Genomic DNA, 17,238 nt, shown 5'->3' on the forward strand with positions numbered 1-17,238 from the left:
GGGAAGGTGGTTGGGTGGGCCTGGGGAGGGTGGCCAGGTAGATCTGGGGGAGGGCGGCTGGGCAGGCCTGGCAAGTGGGCCTCCGTGGAGCCCTCAGAACCACGTGCCTCGCGTCTGCCTGTCTGGCATGTTTCCCGTGTGTCTGCTTCGCGTCTGCCTGTCTGGTGTGGGTTCTCACCCCCAGGCCTTTCTACCATACCAAGGACAGAGACTGCCCTCCAGCATGGACCAAGTTTACCGAGGTCACAAAAGAGTCGATACTACAAAAATTAGTGTTCAGCTAAATTTAAGAGTTCATAACTTTCCCTTATGACTCCGAGGGGCTTTGAGTTTTCCAATCTCAGGCACATTTGTGGAGGAAATGCTCAAGACCAGAACCCGGGGAAAGGAGAGGCTGCTGCTGGGTGGTCAGGGGACCAAGCCCAGCTGGTGAAGGGCGCTGGGCAAGCCTTACTCCACAAGCGCCCTGAGCAACCCAGGAACAAGGAGTTCACGCAGCCTGAGAAGTGTTAGGACATCACCTCACTGTGAGAGAAGCCCAGAGAAGGAAGAACATTTAGAAAATGACTGGAGTGTTAAAATAGAACTACGACAGCCCTAAGCTGCTGAAGAATGTTCGCGTGAACTTGGTAACAAAGGTAATTCTTAGGCCAAGTCCGTTCCTCTGCTTTTAGCTCAACTGACCCAACCATCTGCTCCTTCTCTCAGGCCTACGTCTGAGCTGGTGGAAGCATGACTCGTGATTTACGGCACCAGTGACATTTCCAGAGGATAAAGGCTCAGAGGTAACCTGTCGGCTCTATCTGCAAACACAATGCGGGTGCCTCCAAACACGTTAAGTTCTTGTCTGTCGGGATGACCTCCATGCTAATGCACGCATGAGCAGAATATGGGGCTCTGGCAGGAAGCTGCCTCTCACCTGAGACCATTCTGCACGACACGATTTCGGCAGTTCCTCCAGCAGGAGCACGCGTGGTTGCATTCGAAGATCAAGGGAGGCTCAGCCATGTTGAACTCTGGCAGGAGCCGGCCGTCCTGTGGACAGACGAGCAGCAAGGGCCCAGCAGAGGTCACTCACTCTTTAATTGAGCTGACATCAACCCATTTCTACTAAGTGCCCACCCAGTGTGGCTCAAACTGGCATAAAAACAACGAATGGTTTCTGGCCAAACTTGAACACCCACCTAGGGAAAAACTCCATGTGTACGGTTTGGATGGGAAGCCTCCACCCAGATGCCCACACAGGTTGTGGAGACCTCCTGGAGCGCTCCCCCGGACCCAGCCTGGGCCAGTTTCTGTCCCCCCGGGGCCTTCCCAGCCCCCAGCCTGGACTTTTCCACGTCACCGAGGCTGCCGGCTCGTGGGTTGCTCTGCCTCCTTCGGCTGGTCGGGGCCTCCTGCACCCTCCTGCACGCCTGGCTTCCTTGCCTTGCAAATCCTCAACTGTGGAGGGACCCAGCCCTCTGCTCCCCTTCCTACCCCCCGAAGCCAGGCCAGGTGCAGCAGCACTGGGTGCAGATGCTCCCCTAGGGCTGTGTGAGCTGAGGTGTGGGGCCTAGGGCTGCCCAGGCACACTCTGGCTTGATGGCTTCAGGGGATGCCCTGAACAATTAGGGTGCTCCCCTGAACATTCCTTCCTGTGCCCCGTCAGCAGGACTGTTCACCCCGAAAGACACCACTCGGACATGAGCCTGGCGGCTTTCTGAGCGCCACCTCCATGGCCCTCACTGGCATGAATCCTTTTCCCACTGGGGCCTCTCATTCAGATGGGTAAACACTCCGGCCACCCTCCACGGCCACCCTCCTCCAAAGTCCGCTTCCGGAGGGGACGCCTGCTGCCTCTCCCTGCTCGCGTCTCTTCACCCAGGCCATGCTGGCTTCCGTCCCCACCGTGACCTCTGAACTCGGGAGACCAGGAACCCTCCGCCTCTGCTTAGACATCTCTCCCCTGAATTGCACCCCAGCTAGCCAGGGCCACTCCCCACTCCCACCTCCTCCTCAGCGGCCACCATCTCGGGCCCCTCTGAGGACCAGCACCCACTAGAAACTTCCAATCCTGTGTCTCCTCAAGCCCCACGCCCACACCAATGCTCCCTGTACCCAGCCCAGCAGCACCCTCCCTCTTCACACCCCTCACACTCAGCAAGCACAAGGCAGAGCTCACCAGATACACACAACACAAGCAGCACCTCCTCCTGGGGCCAAGCCAGGCTGCCTGGCTGCCCGCCTCCACCACCATCCAGGTGGCCACAAAGGATACAGACCCCAGCCCCAGGGACTCTGCAGCCATGTCCTGGGCTCACAACCCCGACTTGGGTGCCGGCGCCCACTTTGCCATCCCTGCCTGTCACACCCAGCTCACCTCCAACTCCTTCCCAACGCTGCCACAACAGTGCTGGGGTCACGGACGCCTGCACTGTTTTTGCAGACCCAGACCAGCGGCACTTACCACCTGAGCCCACGCACACAAGGCCGCCCTCACCTTGTCGTACCAGCAGCGCATGCTGAGCTGGCCGCACATGCAGTTGCTGGAGGAACAGTCGTCGATGCACACACAGTACTGAGAAGAGAGGTGCCAGGGGCCGTCAGACGGGCAGGCACAGGCCTTCTGTTTCCCCTCCCAGTCACAACTACATTTTACAATTCTCAGTTACCCTGATTCTGGTAAATGCTTCTCAAAGACACCACGAATGTGTGGCCTCTTAGGGAGAAGGGTGTGCGGGCAGAAACATGCCGAGTGCCCGCTGGAGGGGGCTCTCTGGCTGAGGACCATGACAGAGGGACGGGGCAGGCAGGGCAGTGACGTGGCAGCGGGTGACGTGGGGTGGGTGAAGGGCTGAGCAGCGGCTGCATTTGTGGCCAGATGCTCGACGGGAAACGCAAGAATGCAGAGCCTGGCACACCCTGAGTGGGGGGCCCTGGGCGGTGCCCGGCCTGGGAAGAGGAGGGAGCTGCCTACAAGCAGAGCCACAAAGAAAGTGCTCAAGAAGGCGCAGGCGGTGAAGGCACCAGGCTCTCTGCACTCAGAGGCTGGGAAAGCTGGCATGTGCTGGACCCATCTCTCCGGGAGCTGGGAGATGCAGGGACCAGGTCATCCTGCAGGCCTCGCAGGGGCTCCTCTCGCCTGTGGCACCAGCACGAGGCCGCACGGGGGCCCCTGAGTATGAGGTTGCAAAAAGGCACAAAGATGCTTGCTCTTACTTTGGGGTCGGCAAGAAGCCTTGGAAGAGCAATGAGAGGCCCAGGGCTGGGCCTGACAGAACCTTTATCTGCCTTCTAGATCTTTCACGGGAGGCAGCTGCAAAAAGAACGAGGTCTTCCTGGGAAGCCCCCCACGAGCCCTCCTGCTCTGAGTGGTGAGAAGAACCCAGGACCCGAGGCTCCAGAAGCTTCTGCCCGCCCCAAGTCCTGGCCTGAGCCCGCCCTTCATCCGCATCACTCACCTGCAGGTGAGTGATGTTTCTGTCGATGTTCATGGGGGACGTCACACAGTTCTGAGAGACATACTTGTAGTTGCTGGGGCACGGCTCGCCATCCACGGCGTTGACGCAGGGGATGGGGATACGCTCGTAGCCTCGAGCGATGTCCCTGCCACAGAAAGGGCAGGTGTCACCTGGAGGCTAACGTACTCTGCCCAGGGGGTGGCATGGCGTACAGTGGGCGGCTGGCAAACACCTGGCCCTGAGAGTTTGGACTCCAGCCTGGGGATGTTTCAGCTTCAGGAGCAGCTTTCACCGCAAGCTCCCAAAGCCCTGCTGGCCACCAATTTGCTGCAGAGCCGTCCCAGGGCCGGGCTCACCTGCTCACTATCCTCTCCACGGGGCTGGGCCTGTCGGGGGCCGAGTCCTGCAGAGCCTTGCTCATCTGCAGAGCGCTCCACACCTGAGAGTTGAGGCTCGCACACTGCAGGGGCGTCTCCCCTTCTTTGTTCTTTAAGGTGACATCTGAATCCCGAGAAAGAAAGAGGCTAAAAGGGAAAATGTAAGGCCACAAAACATTTAAAGCTGACTTGAAAAGATGACACAGATGAGATTTATAAAATGACCATCATCACTAACAATAAAGGGAACACACTATGCGCTGTGAGATAACTTGAAGTCTGCTCACCAATGACTCTGCAAAGACGGGCTTTAGCTCACCCAGGAACAGGGACTCTGTTACTCCTCTCCCATATTCACTGTCAAAGTCAGCAGGCTATCTTCTCAGCAGGAAGAGTGTGTAAAAAACCAGGGCGGCATTTGATTTTTCTTGGATTTTTCATTTAAATTTACCCTCAAGGATAAGAAGGGAAGCAAGGAGAGAGAGGCGCCACGCTTGGGCCATGCACAGCGTGAGTAGTCCTCAGTTCCACTCCTGCCCACTGCATCCAGACCGCAGTCACCGTACATGGAGCTGGGCTTCGCACAACCAGATGACCAACCTGGGTGAGCCACCGTGAGATCCAAATGTGGGAGGGCACAGCTCCATGTAGAGGGGCTGGGGAGTCACCGGAGGCTGGTGCGTGGAGCACCCACAGCTCCCTGTCCTTCCCCAGCAGCCAAACAAATACTCCATCCCAGGCCACCAACAACCTGAGTGTGTATGACTTAAGGGATCAAGGTCTCAAGTTTTTTTGTTTTTGGGTTTTTTTTTTTTTTTCTTGAGACAGAATCTCGCTCTGTCACCCAGGCTGGAGTGTAGTGTCGCAATCTCCACTCACTGCAATCTTTGCCTCCCGGGTCCAAGCGATTCTCCTGCCTCAGCCTCGGGAGTAGCTGGGGTTACAGGCACGCGCCACCATGGCCGGCTAATTTTTGTATTTTTAGTAGAGATGGGGTTTCACCATGTTGGCCAGGCTAGTCTCAAACTCCTGACCTCAGGTGATCCTCCTGCCTCAGCCTCCCAAAGTGCTGGGATTACAGGTGTGAGCCACCGCCACCCAGCTGAAGGTCTCAAGTATTAAAAGGGCCCTGAGCGGTGAGCGCCACAGCCTCCAGCATCTCCAGCTCTGGCTGTGGGTGGCACTGCTCCCAGAAGGCACTCTGAGCCTCTCGGGGCCTCTGAGCTGGCAGGTCCCTGCTGGGAGCAGGGCTGTTCCCACGCTGCCCCTCAGCCATGTCAGGAGCATCAGGTCTGAGACTCAACTCAAGGTCTGACCTAACAACTTGGGAATTTTGCATGACAATCCTCCTAACCCAGAAATAAACCACAGCTGATCTCAAACGTGGACTGGGAAAGTCACTTCTCTGTACGTAGAACACCAAGGACGGACTTCCACAGGAGGGAACAGAGGGCCTGTGTCCACGCGAGCCCCAAGTGTGAACACACGACCATCGAGCGGTCTCTCCAGGCGCCCAGGTCAGGTCAGCGCCAGCCCGAGCCGGGGGAAGCACCACACTCACACGACACAGTCGTAGCGGTTCTCCCGGGCAGCGATATGCAGCGGCGAGTCTCCGTGGATGTTCACGGCGTGGAGGTCGCACTTGGCAGCCAGCAGGATCTCGGCTATGTCCACGCAGCCAGAGAACGCCGCCCAGTGCAGGCAAATGTTCTCCTCCTGAACAGACACAAGGCAGAGCTCAGTGCAGGCTTCCTGCTGGCTCACAGTGCTGGGGCCTGGCCACAGCAGCTGCAGCCCGCGTGCCTGGGGAGAGGCTCTGGAGCGCACGTGGCCATCCTCAGCAACGGCCAGGTGGAAAGGGCATCACAGGTCACCAGATGGGAACCTAGTGCCCATCTCAACTCTGGAAGGCACATCCTTTCGTGTTTTGTTTTTTTTTTCATTGTAAAAATAACATAATTATAAAAGTAGCATAATCACAGTAAAGAATATTATAAAAATAGGGAAAAGGTCATCCAGAATTATATCAACCTAATCTCAACATATTAATACTTGCAGGCACTTTTCTTTCATGTATTTTTAAAAATTATATTCATTTTCAAACAGGGGTATAGTCATAGGATAGGATAATGCTTTTGAAAGATTTGAAAAAAGACATGCAAATTTGATTAGATTAAAATTTTGGGCCGGGTGTGGTGGCTCACGCCTGTAATCCCAGCATTTTGGGAGGCAGAGGCAGGTAGATCACCTGAGGTCAGGAGTTCGAGACCAGCCTGGCCAACATGGTGAAACCCTGTCTCTATTAAAAATACAAAAAATAAGCCAGGTGTGGTGGTGGGCGCCTGTAATCCCAGCTACTCACAAGGCTGAGGCAGGAGAATCGCTTGAACCCAGGAAGCAGAGGTTGCAGTGAGCCGAGATCGTGCCACTGCACTCCAGCCTGGGCAACAAGAGCAAAACTCTGTCTCAAAAAAAAACAAGAAGTTTTACTTTTAAAAAGGCCTCTTTTAAATAAAACAAATAAAATTTGGAGAAATACTTGTGCCATGTGTAAAATATAGATGATTTATAATCACACAGTAAATTAGAACACTGTAATTCTGAAAAAATATGTGCAAAGGAGAAGAAAATAAAGAAGGTAGGTAAGAAAAAGATGAACCATAAACATAAGAAAATGTTCAACTCTGCCAGGCAGCCACAAATATAAATCAGAACAACGAAGTATCCCTAACTCTATCGCCCCAGAGATAAAACAGTGATAGGTGGAATGAGGAACACGCCCAGCCCGTTTCCTACGCCTGATGCCCGTCTGTCCCTGACCCTCCGTCATCACCAGAGGCTCCCAGGTGCTGAGGCCTCCTCCAGTTGGCACCACGCGAGGAGCGCCTTCCACGCGGGGCGGCATCAGAACCGCCTCCGGACCCATCACGAGGGTCCACGCGGGGCGGCATCGGAACCGCCTCCGGACCCATCGCGAGGGTCCACGCGGGGCGGCTTCGGAACCGCCTCCGGACCCATCGCGACGGTCCACGCGGGGCAGCATCGGGACCGCCTCCGGACCCATAGCAACGGTCCACGCGGGGCGGCATCGGAACCGCCTCCAGACCCACCGCGACGGTCCACGTGGGGCGGCATCGGAACCGTCACCGACAGTCACTCAGCTTCCGGACCTTTCCTGTACTGAACACTTGGTTTGTTTCTGTTGGTATACTTCTGGAATACAATGCCAGCAAATATTCTAGTGCTTTTATTTTCTACATCATTTCTCAAGGATGCTTCTTCAGAGGCAGGATTGTTGGATTAAAGCACGTGAGCGTCTCACGCTCCTGAAGCGGGTTCTGTTCTGCCGGTGTCTGGGAGGGCCGGCTGCAGCCTCCTTCCCCTTGGGAATGCCAGCGATCTTCCCAGAGCCATCAACCAAGCCCCCCCTGACTGTCCGCTTTGCTGCGGGGGCTGAGGAGGCTCCGGGCCAAGGCAGAGCCCTGCAGGGGTGCGGTCTCCTCCCCGCAGGCTCTGCTTCCATTTGAGCTCTGCCCCGCCTCCCACCGAGGGCCACCACCACATCCCAGGGACTGGCTCTGCAGGTCCGCAGAGTCTCATCCCCAAGAGAGAAGGACACGGGCTCTTCTGAGACACCCCGGTGCTCTCCTGCAGTCCCCGGACACGGGCTCTTCTGAGACACCCCGGTGCTCTCCTGCAGTCCCCCTCCCAACTCCACACCGTGCGGCACCATCAACGCTTTCCAGCTCAGTGAGCATGAAGATAAAAGCAGAACGGAAACCTAGTGGCCTTGTCTCCAGTATCTTCATCCATAAACGGCTGGCTAGCCCCAGGTATGGGCTTCACTGTTTCCTTGACTTCTAAAAGAGAAAACTAAAAGCAAGCTCTGAGTGTCCGCCTCAGTGGATTTCCGGAAGAGCCTCGGCTGCTCTGGGGCTCTTCTGTCCCTCCACTTTTTGTTTCTGGTTTCCCTCCTCCACACATTGAGGGCTCCTTGAACAAAACGCTGCTTGCTTAGGGGCCTCTTTTCTTTTTCCTTTATCAGAATGATTTATGATTTTATAACCAGAATTACATGTTTTATTTGTTTTAGGGGCAGAGTCTCACTCCATCTCCCAGGCTGGAGTGCAGCTAGCACGATCTCAGTTCACAGCAACCTCTGCCTCTGGGGTTCAAGCCATTCTCGTGCCCCAGCCTCCCCAGTAGCTGGGATAACAGGTGCGTGCTACCAGGCCCAGCTAATTATTTTGTATTTTTAGTAGAGTCGGGGTTTCACCATGTTGCCCAGGCTGCTGTCAAACTCCTGACCTCAGGTGATCCGCCACCACACCCCGCCCCAGAATTACGTTTTTGAGAGCTTCCAGTTCACCTAAGATCCTTCCACCCTAGGACTGTTCAAACGCCCAGCCTTTCTGAAATCTGCTGAGTTACCACAAGCCTGGCCTACACCTGGTGAGCAACCGCACTCCTGAAACAATGGGGTGATACAGACCAGAACAGATTCACCTTCCCACCTAAAAGAACCAGAAGAGTAAAACTAAACAGTCAAAACCCGTGACCATGGCTGTCAAGACACCAGACACCAGGCAGGGAAGGACCGTGCCCTGAGAGGTGGAGCCTATGAAGGAGCCCGTGGCTGCCCAGCTCACTGCCACCAGAGCTCCAACCACGGCGAGAGAGGGAGCCAGGCAGGGCCTCCGGATGCTCAGACAGAAAACAGAGCTCCAAGAGAGGGTCCAGAGATCTGTGCACTTCCACCTGGGTCCTCCGGCAGGACCCCAGCAGCCACAAGCCTGTGGAGAACGTGCACTCAAAGCCAGGGCCTTTCCCCACAGCCAGGCAGGCCACACTGTCCGTTCACAGGCTGTGGGCTGGAGGACAGTGGAGGGACCTGCCTCAGTGGTTCCAGACCCACCTAACCTGAAAAGCAAAACCCAACATGATCTGACGGGTTTCAAGTGACTTAGCTGAGTTCCAGAACAAAATTCAAGAGCATTCACAGGAAGAAGAGTCCCTAGCACCACACAAGTTGTGTAAAACCCACCCACATCCTGGCACTGGCTCCAGGTTACCACACGTGCAAAGGAGCAGGAAACATGACCCGCAGCGGGGAGAAAAACCCAGTCAATCAAAAGGCCCGGCTTTTGCTCAGATGCTGGATTAGCAAACAAGGTCATTAAAGCCATTGGTGGGCCAGATGCGGTGGCTCACACCTGTAATCCCAGCATTTTGGGACGCAGAGGCAGGTAGATCACCTGAGGTCAGGAGTTCAAGACCAGACTGGGCAACATGGTGAAACCCTATCTCTACTAAAACTACAAAACTTAGCCAGGTGTGGTGGTGTGTGCCTGTAATCCCAGCTACTCGGGAGGCTGAGGCAGGAGAATCGCTTGAACACGGGAGGCAGAGGTTACAGTGAGCCGAGATTGCACCACTGTACTCCAGCCTGGGAAAAAGAGACTCTGTCTTAAATAAATAAATAAGTAAATAAAGCCATTGGTATAACTGTATTCTATAGGTTCGAAAATTAAGTAGAAACATGTTAGGAAACGTTTGAAAGACTCCAACAGAACATTTAGAGCTGAAAACGACAATGCCTGGAATGTAAGCACACAGACTGGATGAGCTCAACAGCATCACGTGCAGAAGAAAAGATGAGTGAACTGGAAGACAAACCAACAAAAACCCGCTCAACTGAAACACAGCGTGAAAAAACATAATTTTTGAAAATTGAAAAGAGTACCAGTGAGCTGTGGAACCACTCTGAGAACTCCTACATACACAGCTGGAATACTGGAAAGCATGGTGGGCAGAAAACATTATTTGAAGAAATAATGACTGAAAAATTTCCAAATTTGTCAAAAACCCTAAATCCACAAATCCAAGCAGCTCAATGAACCCTAAGTGCACACACACAAAATAACGCCAAGGCACATCAGTAATCAAACTGCTTTATAGACAGACTAAGGCTTAGAGGAAAATCCAGTTGCTAAAACCAAGAGATACAGAAAAAAAATTCTAAAAGCAGCCATATAGAAAAGACACGTTATACATAGAGAAATAACCATGCGCTGGCAGTGGATTTCTCACGGCGAACACTGCAGGTGAGGACCCAGGGAAACCGCCATTTAAAGCATTGGAAGAAATAACTATGCATCCAGAATTCTAAGAATATCTTTCAAAAGCGAAAGCAAAATAAGGACTTTCCAGGCATTAAAGAGCAGCAAGAGGGCCGGGCGCGGTGGCTTACACCTGTAATCCCAGCACTTTGGGAGTCCGAGGCGGGCAGATCACGAGGTCAGGAGTTTCAGACCAACCTGGCCAACGTGGTGAAACCCATCTCTACTAAAAACACAAAAATTTCCCAGGCGTTGTGGCCAGTGCCTGTAATCCCAGCTACTCAGGAGGCTGAGGGAGGAAAATCACTTGAAACTGGAAGAAGGTGGTTGTAGTGAGCCAAGATCGCACCACTGCACTCCAGCCTGGGCAAAAAAGTGAAACTCCGTCTCAAAAAAAAAAAAAAAAAGCTGCAAGAACTCACCACAAGCAGACCAACGCCACAGGAAAGGTAAAGGGAGTGAGGCTGGTGGAAGGGAAGCAACATCAGGAGCACAAGCCCACCAAGGTGGAGAAGCTTGGGGGGAGAGACCACTCGGCTGGGCGCGGTGCCTCACATCTGCAATCCCAGCACTATGGGAAGCCAAGATGAGTGGATCACGAGGTCAGGAGTTCGAGACGAGCCAGACCAACATGGTGAAACCCCATCTCTACTAAAAATACAAAAATTAGCCAGGCGTGGTGGCTCGCGCCTGTAATCCCAGCTACTCAGGAGGCCGAGGCATGAGAATTGCTCGAACCTGGGACACAGAGGTTATGGTGAGCCGAGATCGTGCCACTGCACTCCAGACTGGGCAACAGAGTGAGACTCCATTAAAAAAAAAAAAAAGATCACTGACTGTTTAAACAGAATAACCATATGGCTATTATGGTGTTCAGAACATATATATTACATATATATATATATATATATATGTATGTATGTATGTAAAATGTAGAAGAATAGCATTATCAAGTTTGGGAGAAGAAAAATGATTTTGCAAGACCTACTGTAAAACTACATCAGTCAAGCAAGGACAGTACTTGCCTAAAGGCAAATATGCAGATCAATGCATCAAAAGAGGGGGTCCTGGAGCTGACACACACATGTGGATGACTGACTTTACACACATGTGGACCACTGACTCTGACAGGTGGATGACTCGCTCACACATACAGATGACTGATACACATGCAGACGACTGACATGGATGCCCAACTCACACATGTGGATGACAGACTCACACACATGCAGATGACTGACTCGTACATGCAGATGACTGACCCTCACATGTAGACAAATGACACACATGCAGACACATGTGGATGACTGACAGACATGCAGATGAATGACACATGGATGACTGACACGTTTGGATGACTCAACACATGTTCACACACACACACATGAACAACTCACACATGCAGACTGACTCTCACATGTGGATGACAGACAGACATGTGGACTGACACATGTGGACAACTGACAGACATAGATGACTGACTCACACATGGACGACTGACACATGTGGACTCACACATGCAGATGACTGACTCACGCAAACGACTGACACACGTGGACTGACACATGGATGACTGACTCACATGTGCAGATGACTGGCTTTTGGCAATGGTACAGAGTCAATTCTATGTAGAAAGAATGGTTTTCTCAACAAATGGCACTGAACTAGGCATCCACAAGCAAAAAAAAAGTTCAATCTATACCTCACACCATATACAAAAGTCAACTATAATAAAACATAGACCTAAATGTAAATGCCCAAACCATAAGACTCATATAAGGAAATGTGGGAGAATATCTTTGTGTTCTCAGATTAGGCAATTATTTCTTAAACAGAATGCCAAAACAGGATCCAGTTAAAAAAAAAAAGAAAATGCTGATAAACCAAACTTTATAAAAACTTTTAAAATTCTACACTTCCAAAGACAGATCTGTAAACCATATATCTGATAAAGGACTTATATCCAGAACATAAACTCTTAAACCTCCAGAATTTAAAAAAATACCTAATAAGCAAGAAAAAGATTTGAACAGACCCTTCATTAAAGAAGATATATGGATCGTAAATAAGCCCATAAAAAGATGCTTAACGTCAACTGTCATTAGAGAAACGAAAATGAAATGACTGAAAACTAAAACCACAACAACGTATCACTACACACCTACCAAAATGGATAAAATTTAAAGACTGACCATGCTACGTATTGGGAAGGATGCGGAGGAACCAGGACTCTCTGATAAGGGTTGGCCTTGTGTCCCCACCCAAATCTCGTCTTGAATTGTAATCCCCACGTGTCAAGGGAGGGACCTGACTGGATTATGGGGGGGGCCCCATGCTGTTCTCATGTGAGTTCTCACAACAGCTGGTTTTAAAGTGTGGTACAACCCTCCTCAATCTCTCTCTTGCCACCATGTACAACCCTCCTCAATCTCTCTCTTGCCACCATGTAAGACGTGCTTTACTTCTCCTTTGCCTTCTGCCATGATTGTTAAGTTTCCCGAGACACCCCCGCGCCAGCCATGCTGAACTGTGAGTCAATTAAACCTCTTTTGTTTATAAATTCCACAGTCTTAGGTAGAACCCTGATAGCAGTGTGAGAATGGATGAATGTACTGTCATACACTAGAGATGGTACAATCACTTGGAAAGCAGTTTGGCAGGCTTTTTTTTTTTTTTGGAGACCGGCTAGGCAGTGGTGCGATCTCAGCTCACTGCAGCCTTGACCTCCTGGGCTCAAGCGATCCTCCCCTCTTAGCCTCCTGAGTAGCTGGACCACAGGTGTGTGTCACCATGCCCGGCTACTGGCAGTCTCTGCAAATGTTAAACATACACACCTATCATATGATCTAACCATTCTACTCCCAGGGATTTAATCAAGAGAAATTAAGGCATGAGTATTCACAACATCTCTCTTAGTAACAACCAAAAATCAGAAACAACCTAAATGTCCACTGACAGGTGAAGGGTAAACAGACACATTCACACAACGGGTACTTCAGGCAACGAAAATGGGGATCTCGGCTTAAAGATGCAAGGGAAAGACGCCCATGGTGAGAGCCCTTTTCTATAAAACCGAGACACGCAGACAGCAGAAAGCCCAGCAATGGGTGGCAGGGGTGGGCTGGGCACGGCTGTGAAGTGCGGAGGAATCACCTTAAGATAGATCATCAGGGCATGAGGGAGGACCGGGCTCGCTCTTCCGACAGCAGCGATGGCTTCTGGGTGAAAATTCACCCGAGTGTGTACTTTGAGTATATACAGCCTACCTATTATATAGCAATAAAGTAGTTACATTAATGAAGTGTTTCATTCTATAAATAACAAACTTGAAATTTAATCAATGCTTCCATTCCGGGGAAACAGCCACCAGCATCAGAGAGCTAACGGCTCTGACACCTGGACAGGCTGCAAGCTGCCCAGGCACGCAGGCCAACCAGCCACACTAGGGTTGCCTTGCCCGCCACACAGTCTCCGGGGGTGGTAGGTGAGGCGGCCCCACCGGGGGGTGGCCTCTGCCTTGTCCTCTGCCTTTGCTTCCCTCCTCTCTTCCTCCAAAGTACCCGCCACAGCCTTCCGCCGGTTCGGGGCTCCTCTGCCTCTGCTTCCCTCTTCTCTTCCTTCTGCCGGCTCAGGGCTCCTCTCACCACGGTGCCGTTGTCCTAACCCCCAGCGGGAAAGAACTCCGGTGGAATGAGGTAGAAACCCCCCAGACACAGTCACGAAAGCCTGCAGCCCACGGAGGAGGCACTGCAGCTCAGGACCAGTCACTCCGGAGAGGCCTGTGTGCCTGCAGGGAGGCGGAGGGTGCCCACAGCCAGTGGACCACAGCGGGGTCTGCTCACATGCAGGGAGGGGTTCCAAATGCAGACCCCCAGTGCCAACAATGAATGGCAAGTGCCCGTGCCCACGCCGTTCTCAGGCTCTGAGAGGCAGTGTCAACCCTCCCTCCTCAGATGCCAGGCCTCAGCACACTGGAGATTTAATAGTGTGCTTTTAGAAATCTTTCTCTGTCAAATCTTCTTTCTTATGATCAATTTAATGTGTTTATTTGTGGCTAGACTTCCCATTTATGGCTTCTGGAGCCCCTCTGTGAAGGTGGACACAGCTCTGTGGGCTGCAGCATGTCTGTGCCCGTCTTGGGAGGTGACCAGAGGACTCCCCTCGCCCCTCGCTGTTGTGCCCATTGCCATGCCCAGCCCCCTGGCAGCCCCACTGGTTCTGTGGGTCCCTGAAGACCTTCTACGAACAACCTTTTGAGTTAATCAGTCACCTGCTGCCACTCTCAGGCTGAAGGAGCCACCCCAGGACTGGGGAGTCCTCTTATCTCAGCTCCAAACTCTATTTTCTGAGCAAACAAAAGGGCCTTACAAAACTGTCACTGAAGCATTTTAAATCACACCCTAGAAAACCGTGGTGCGATAAACAATTCACTTCTCTTTCCTCTGTTTCAAGGAGAGAGCCAGGGGCCGGGCACAGTGGCTCATGCCTGTAATCCTGTGGGAGGATGAGGTGGGCAGATCACCTGAGGTCAGGACCAGCCTGGCCAACATGGCTAAACCCTGTCTCTACTAAAACTACAAAAATTGGCCGGGCACGGTGGCGGGCACCTGTAGTCCAGCACTATGGGAGGCTGAGGCGGGCGGATCACCTGAGGTCAGGAGTTTGAGACCAGTCTGGCCAACACAGTAAAACCCCGTCTCTACTTAAAATACAAAAATTAGCCAGGCATGGTGGTGGGCACCTATAATCCCAACTACTCTGGAAGCTGAGGCAGGAGAATTGCTTGAACCCAGGAGGCAGAGGTTGCAGTGAGCTGAGATCGCACCACTGCACTCCAGCCTGGGTGACAGAGAGAGACTCCGTCTCAATCACAAATAAAAAATACAAAAATCAGCCAGGCACGGTGGCACACACCTGTAATCCCAGCTACTGGGGAGGCGGAGGCATGAGAATCACTTGAACCCAGGAGGCAGAGCTTGCAGTAAGCCGAGATTGCGCCACTGCACTCTAGCCTGGGCGACGGAGCGAGACTCCATCCAAAACAAAAAACAAAAAACAAAAACAGAGGGAGAGCCAGAGGTGTTGTGGCACCCGCACGAGGTCAGCAGCCTCAGGCCCAGACACGGTCCCATGAGGCAGCAGGAGGCACAGCAGGGCAGTGAGGCGCCCTCTGAACCCGCAGATCCCTAGAGGGTGGCCTCTGCTGGGACCTCACACCCCCCAGCTGCCTCCAGCACAGGACAGCCACAGCGCAGCGCCGGGCCGATGCTGCCATAGGAAGAGGTCAAAGCCGCCACCAGGTGCCAGGGTTCTGCTTTTGAGAAAAGAACCTTCTGGAGGAGGAGGTCCCCACCCCTCCAACACACTGCTCCCGGGGAGGGTGTGGTGAACTTACGTTGTCCCGGATGTTGATGTCGGAGCCCTTGGACAGCAGCAGCTTCACGAGGTCCACGTGCTTGTACTCTGTGGCCCAGATCATGGGCGTCCAGCCTCCGTCATCCTGCCAGGGAAGAGAACAAAGCGGTCATCGATTCAGAGACCAGCAACCGCCAGAGCGATGAGAACTCCCACAGCCCAGGTCTCCGCACCTCCCAGGTACCACACCCTTTGTGCAGGCATCTCACTCAGGACCTGAACGCAACCCTGAGAGTCCACAGTTCTTCCTCAGAGCACAGCCCCAGGTAGCTCCACAAGAGCAGGACAAAGGCAGAACCAGGTTGGGCCAGGCCCAACCACCCTGCCCAACACAGCAAGGCTGTGCTGTCAGCCTTGCCCACTCCCAGTTGGGCACCACTCACTGGGGACGCACCAACACAGCTGCGTGCATCGCGTCTAATGGCACACACAAGGGAGCTCGTAAGCCCAGGCCAGACCCGGAGCGCACCAGCAGCCTCGGCTGGCGGGAAGCCTGGGCTGTAGCAGGCTCTGCTCCTCCTTCAGCCTCCACTGGTGGCTGCATGCAGGAGAGCCAGGGACCCCATTAGAGCAGCAGCTGGGAACTGTGGGCAGGAGATGGACAGGCAGACGGAGGCTGACGCCCCTGCTTCCTCCTGGGCAGGGAGCAGAATGCTCACCCAGGCTGATTTGCTCTCTGGCTCCTGTCACTCCTGAGTCTAGTCAGTGGGCCTGGGCAATTTTCTTTAAGCCAGAAAAAGGCAACTTTACTGAAAATGAGGGTCATATGGCCAATTCCTACTCTGAAGGCAGAAGACTTGGCCTCTTCCCCAGCACCCCTCAAAGGACCTGCACATCCCACTGTCACAAACACAGCAGTCTCCACAATTAAAGCTACATTTCCCCTGCGGTTGTCAGCCTGTACATCCTGCTGTCATAGACACAGCAGCCTCCAGGATTAAAGCTACATCTCCCCTGCAGTCGACGGTCAGCACCACCACAGGCACTGGGAACACAGCAGGGACAGCAGAGCACAGCCTCCCAGAGCCCAGCCCCCTGCTCAACGGATGAGGGTACAATGTCAGAGAGAAGAGGTCAGGGGATGCTTCAGATGCAGTGAACAGGCAGGGGCTCCGGCCTCTGGATGCTCAGGGCAAAGGCAAGAGTATGGGCGCTGCTGCTTCCAGCCCATGGGGACATTGCCATGGCCAAGAGGGCACAGAAGCTGGGTGTCAACAACTGGGTGGGCAACCACTGGGCTAAAAAGACTTGGACCAAGGCTCCTGAAGGAAGGAGTGAGAGACAGTGTGAGGATGGCACTTATCCCAAAGCTGTGAGTCCATGCAGGAGGGACCCCCAGTGTGTGCTGAGCAGCCTCAAAGCCTGCCCTCCTTTGGTCTCCCCAGTCATTCACTCGTGAGGCAGGTGCCCACTGTGTGTGAGGCACTGTGGATCAGCACATGCACGGCAAACCCTGCCCCATGGCGCCGGCTGTGGGATAGAGATGGACAGTAAGCAGGGCAAACCCTGCCCCGTGGCACTGGCTGTGGGGGAGAGACGGACAATGAGTAGGAAGGAAGATGGGTGCCGTGGAGGAAGGCCAGTGACACCTCCCTCAAATGGTGACATCTAGACACAGCTGATGGAGAGCAAGGGAGGAGCCTCCAGCCAGACACAGTGCAGAGGCTGCCCTGGTGTGTGGGCATCTGGTGTGGCTGCCCCTAGCAGGCCAGGGCAGAAGAGGACAGGGAGGGGACAAGACATTCCAGGGCCCAAGGGCTTGAGCTAGCCCTGTGCATGGAAGGGGATACCGTGGAGGGCCCGAGCTGGCCGTGTGTGTGGAAGAGGAAGCTGTGAAGGGTCCGAGCTGGCCGTGTGTGTGGAAGAGGAGGCTGGAGGGCCCGA

The 17,238-nt window shown here is 53.4% G+C and overlaps 1 protein-coding gene across 5 annotated transcripts in view; it reads right to left on the reverse strand.

Annotated features, from left to right (window-relative positions):
• EHMT1 (euchromatic histone lysine methyltransferase 1) overlaps positions 1-17,238 on the reverse strand; it is a 182,478-nt gene that overhangs the window by 18,759 nt on the left and 146,481 nt on the right. For all 5 annotated transcript variants that reach the window (XM_017893066.1, XM_017893067.1, XM_017893068.1 and 2 more), the window contains 6 exons: positions 15,335-15,439; positions 5,382-5,536; positions 3,800-3,967; positions 3,444-3,588; positions 2,483-2,560; positions 920-1,035 (listed from right to left, as the gene is read on the reverse strand). In XM_017893066.1, the coding sequence (XP_017748555.1) occupies positions 920-1,035; positions 2,483-2,560; positions 3,444-3,588; positions 3,800-3,967; positions 5,382-5,536; positions 15,335-15,439 (767 nt within the window). The remainder of the gene's footprint in view (positions 1-919; positions 1,036-2,482; positions 2,561-3,443; positions 3,589-3,799; positions 3,968-5,381; positions 5,537-15,334; positions 15,440-17,238) is intronic.

This window comes from Rhinopithecus bieti, unplaced genomic scaffold (assembly GCF_001698545.2).
Source record: "Rhinopithecus bieti isolate Rb0 unplaced genomic scaffold, ASM169854v2 scaffold_23276, whole genome shotgun sequence".
Taxonomy (NCBI): domain Eukaryota; kingdom Metazoa; phylum Chordata; class Mammalia; order Primates; family Cercopithecidae; genus Rhinopithecus; species Rhinopithecus bieti.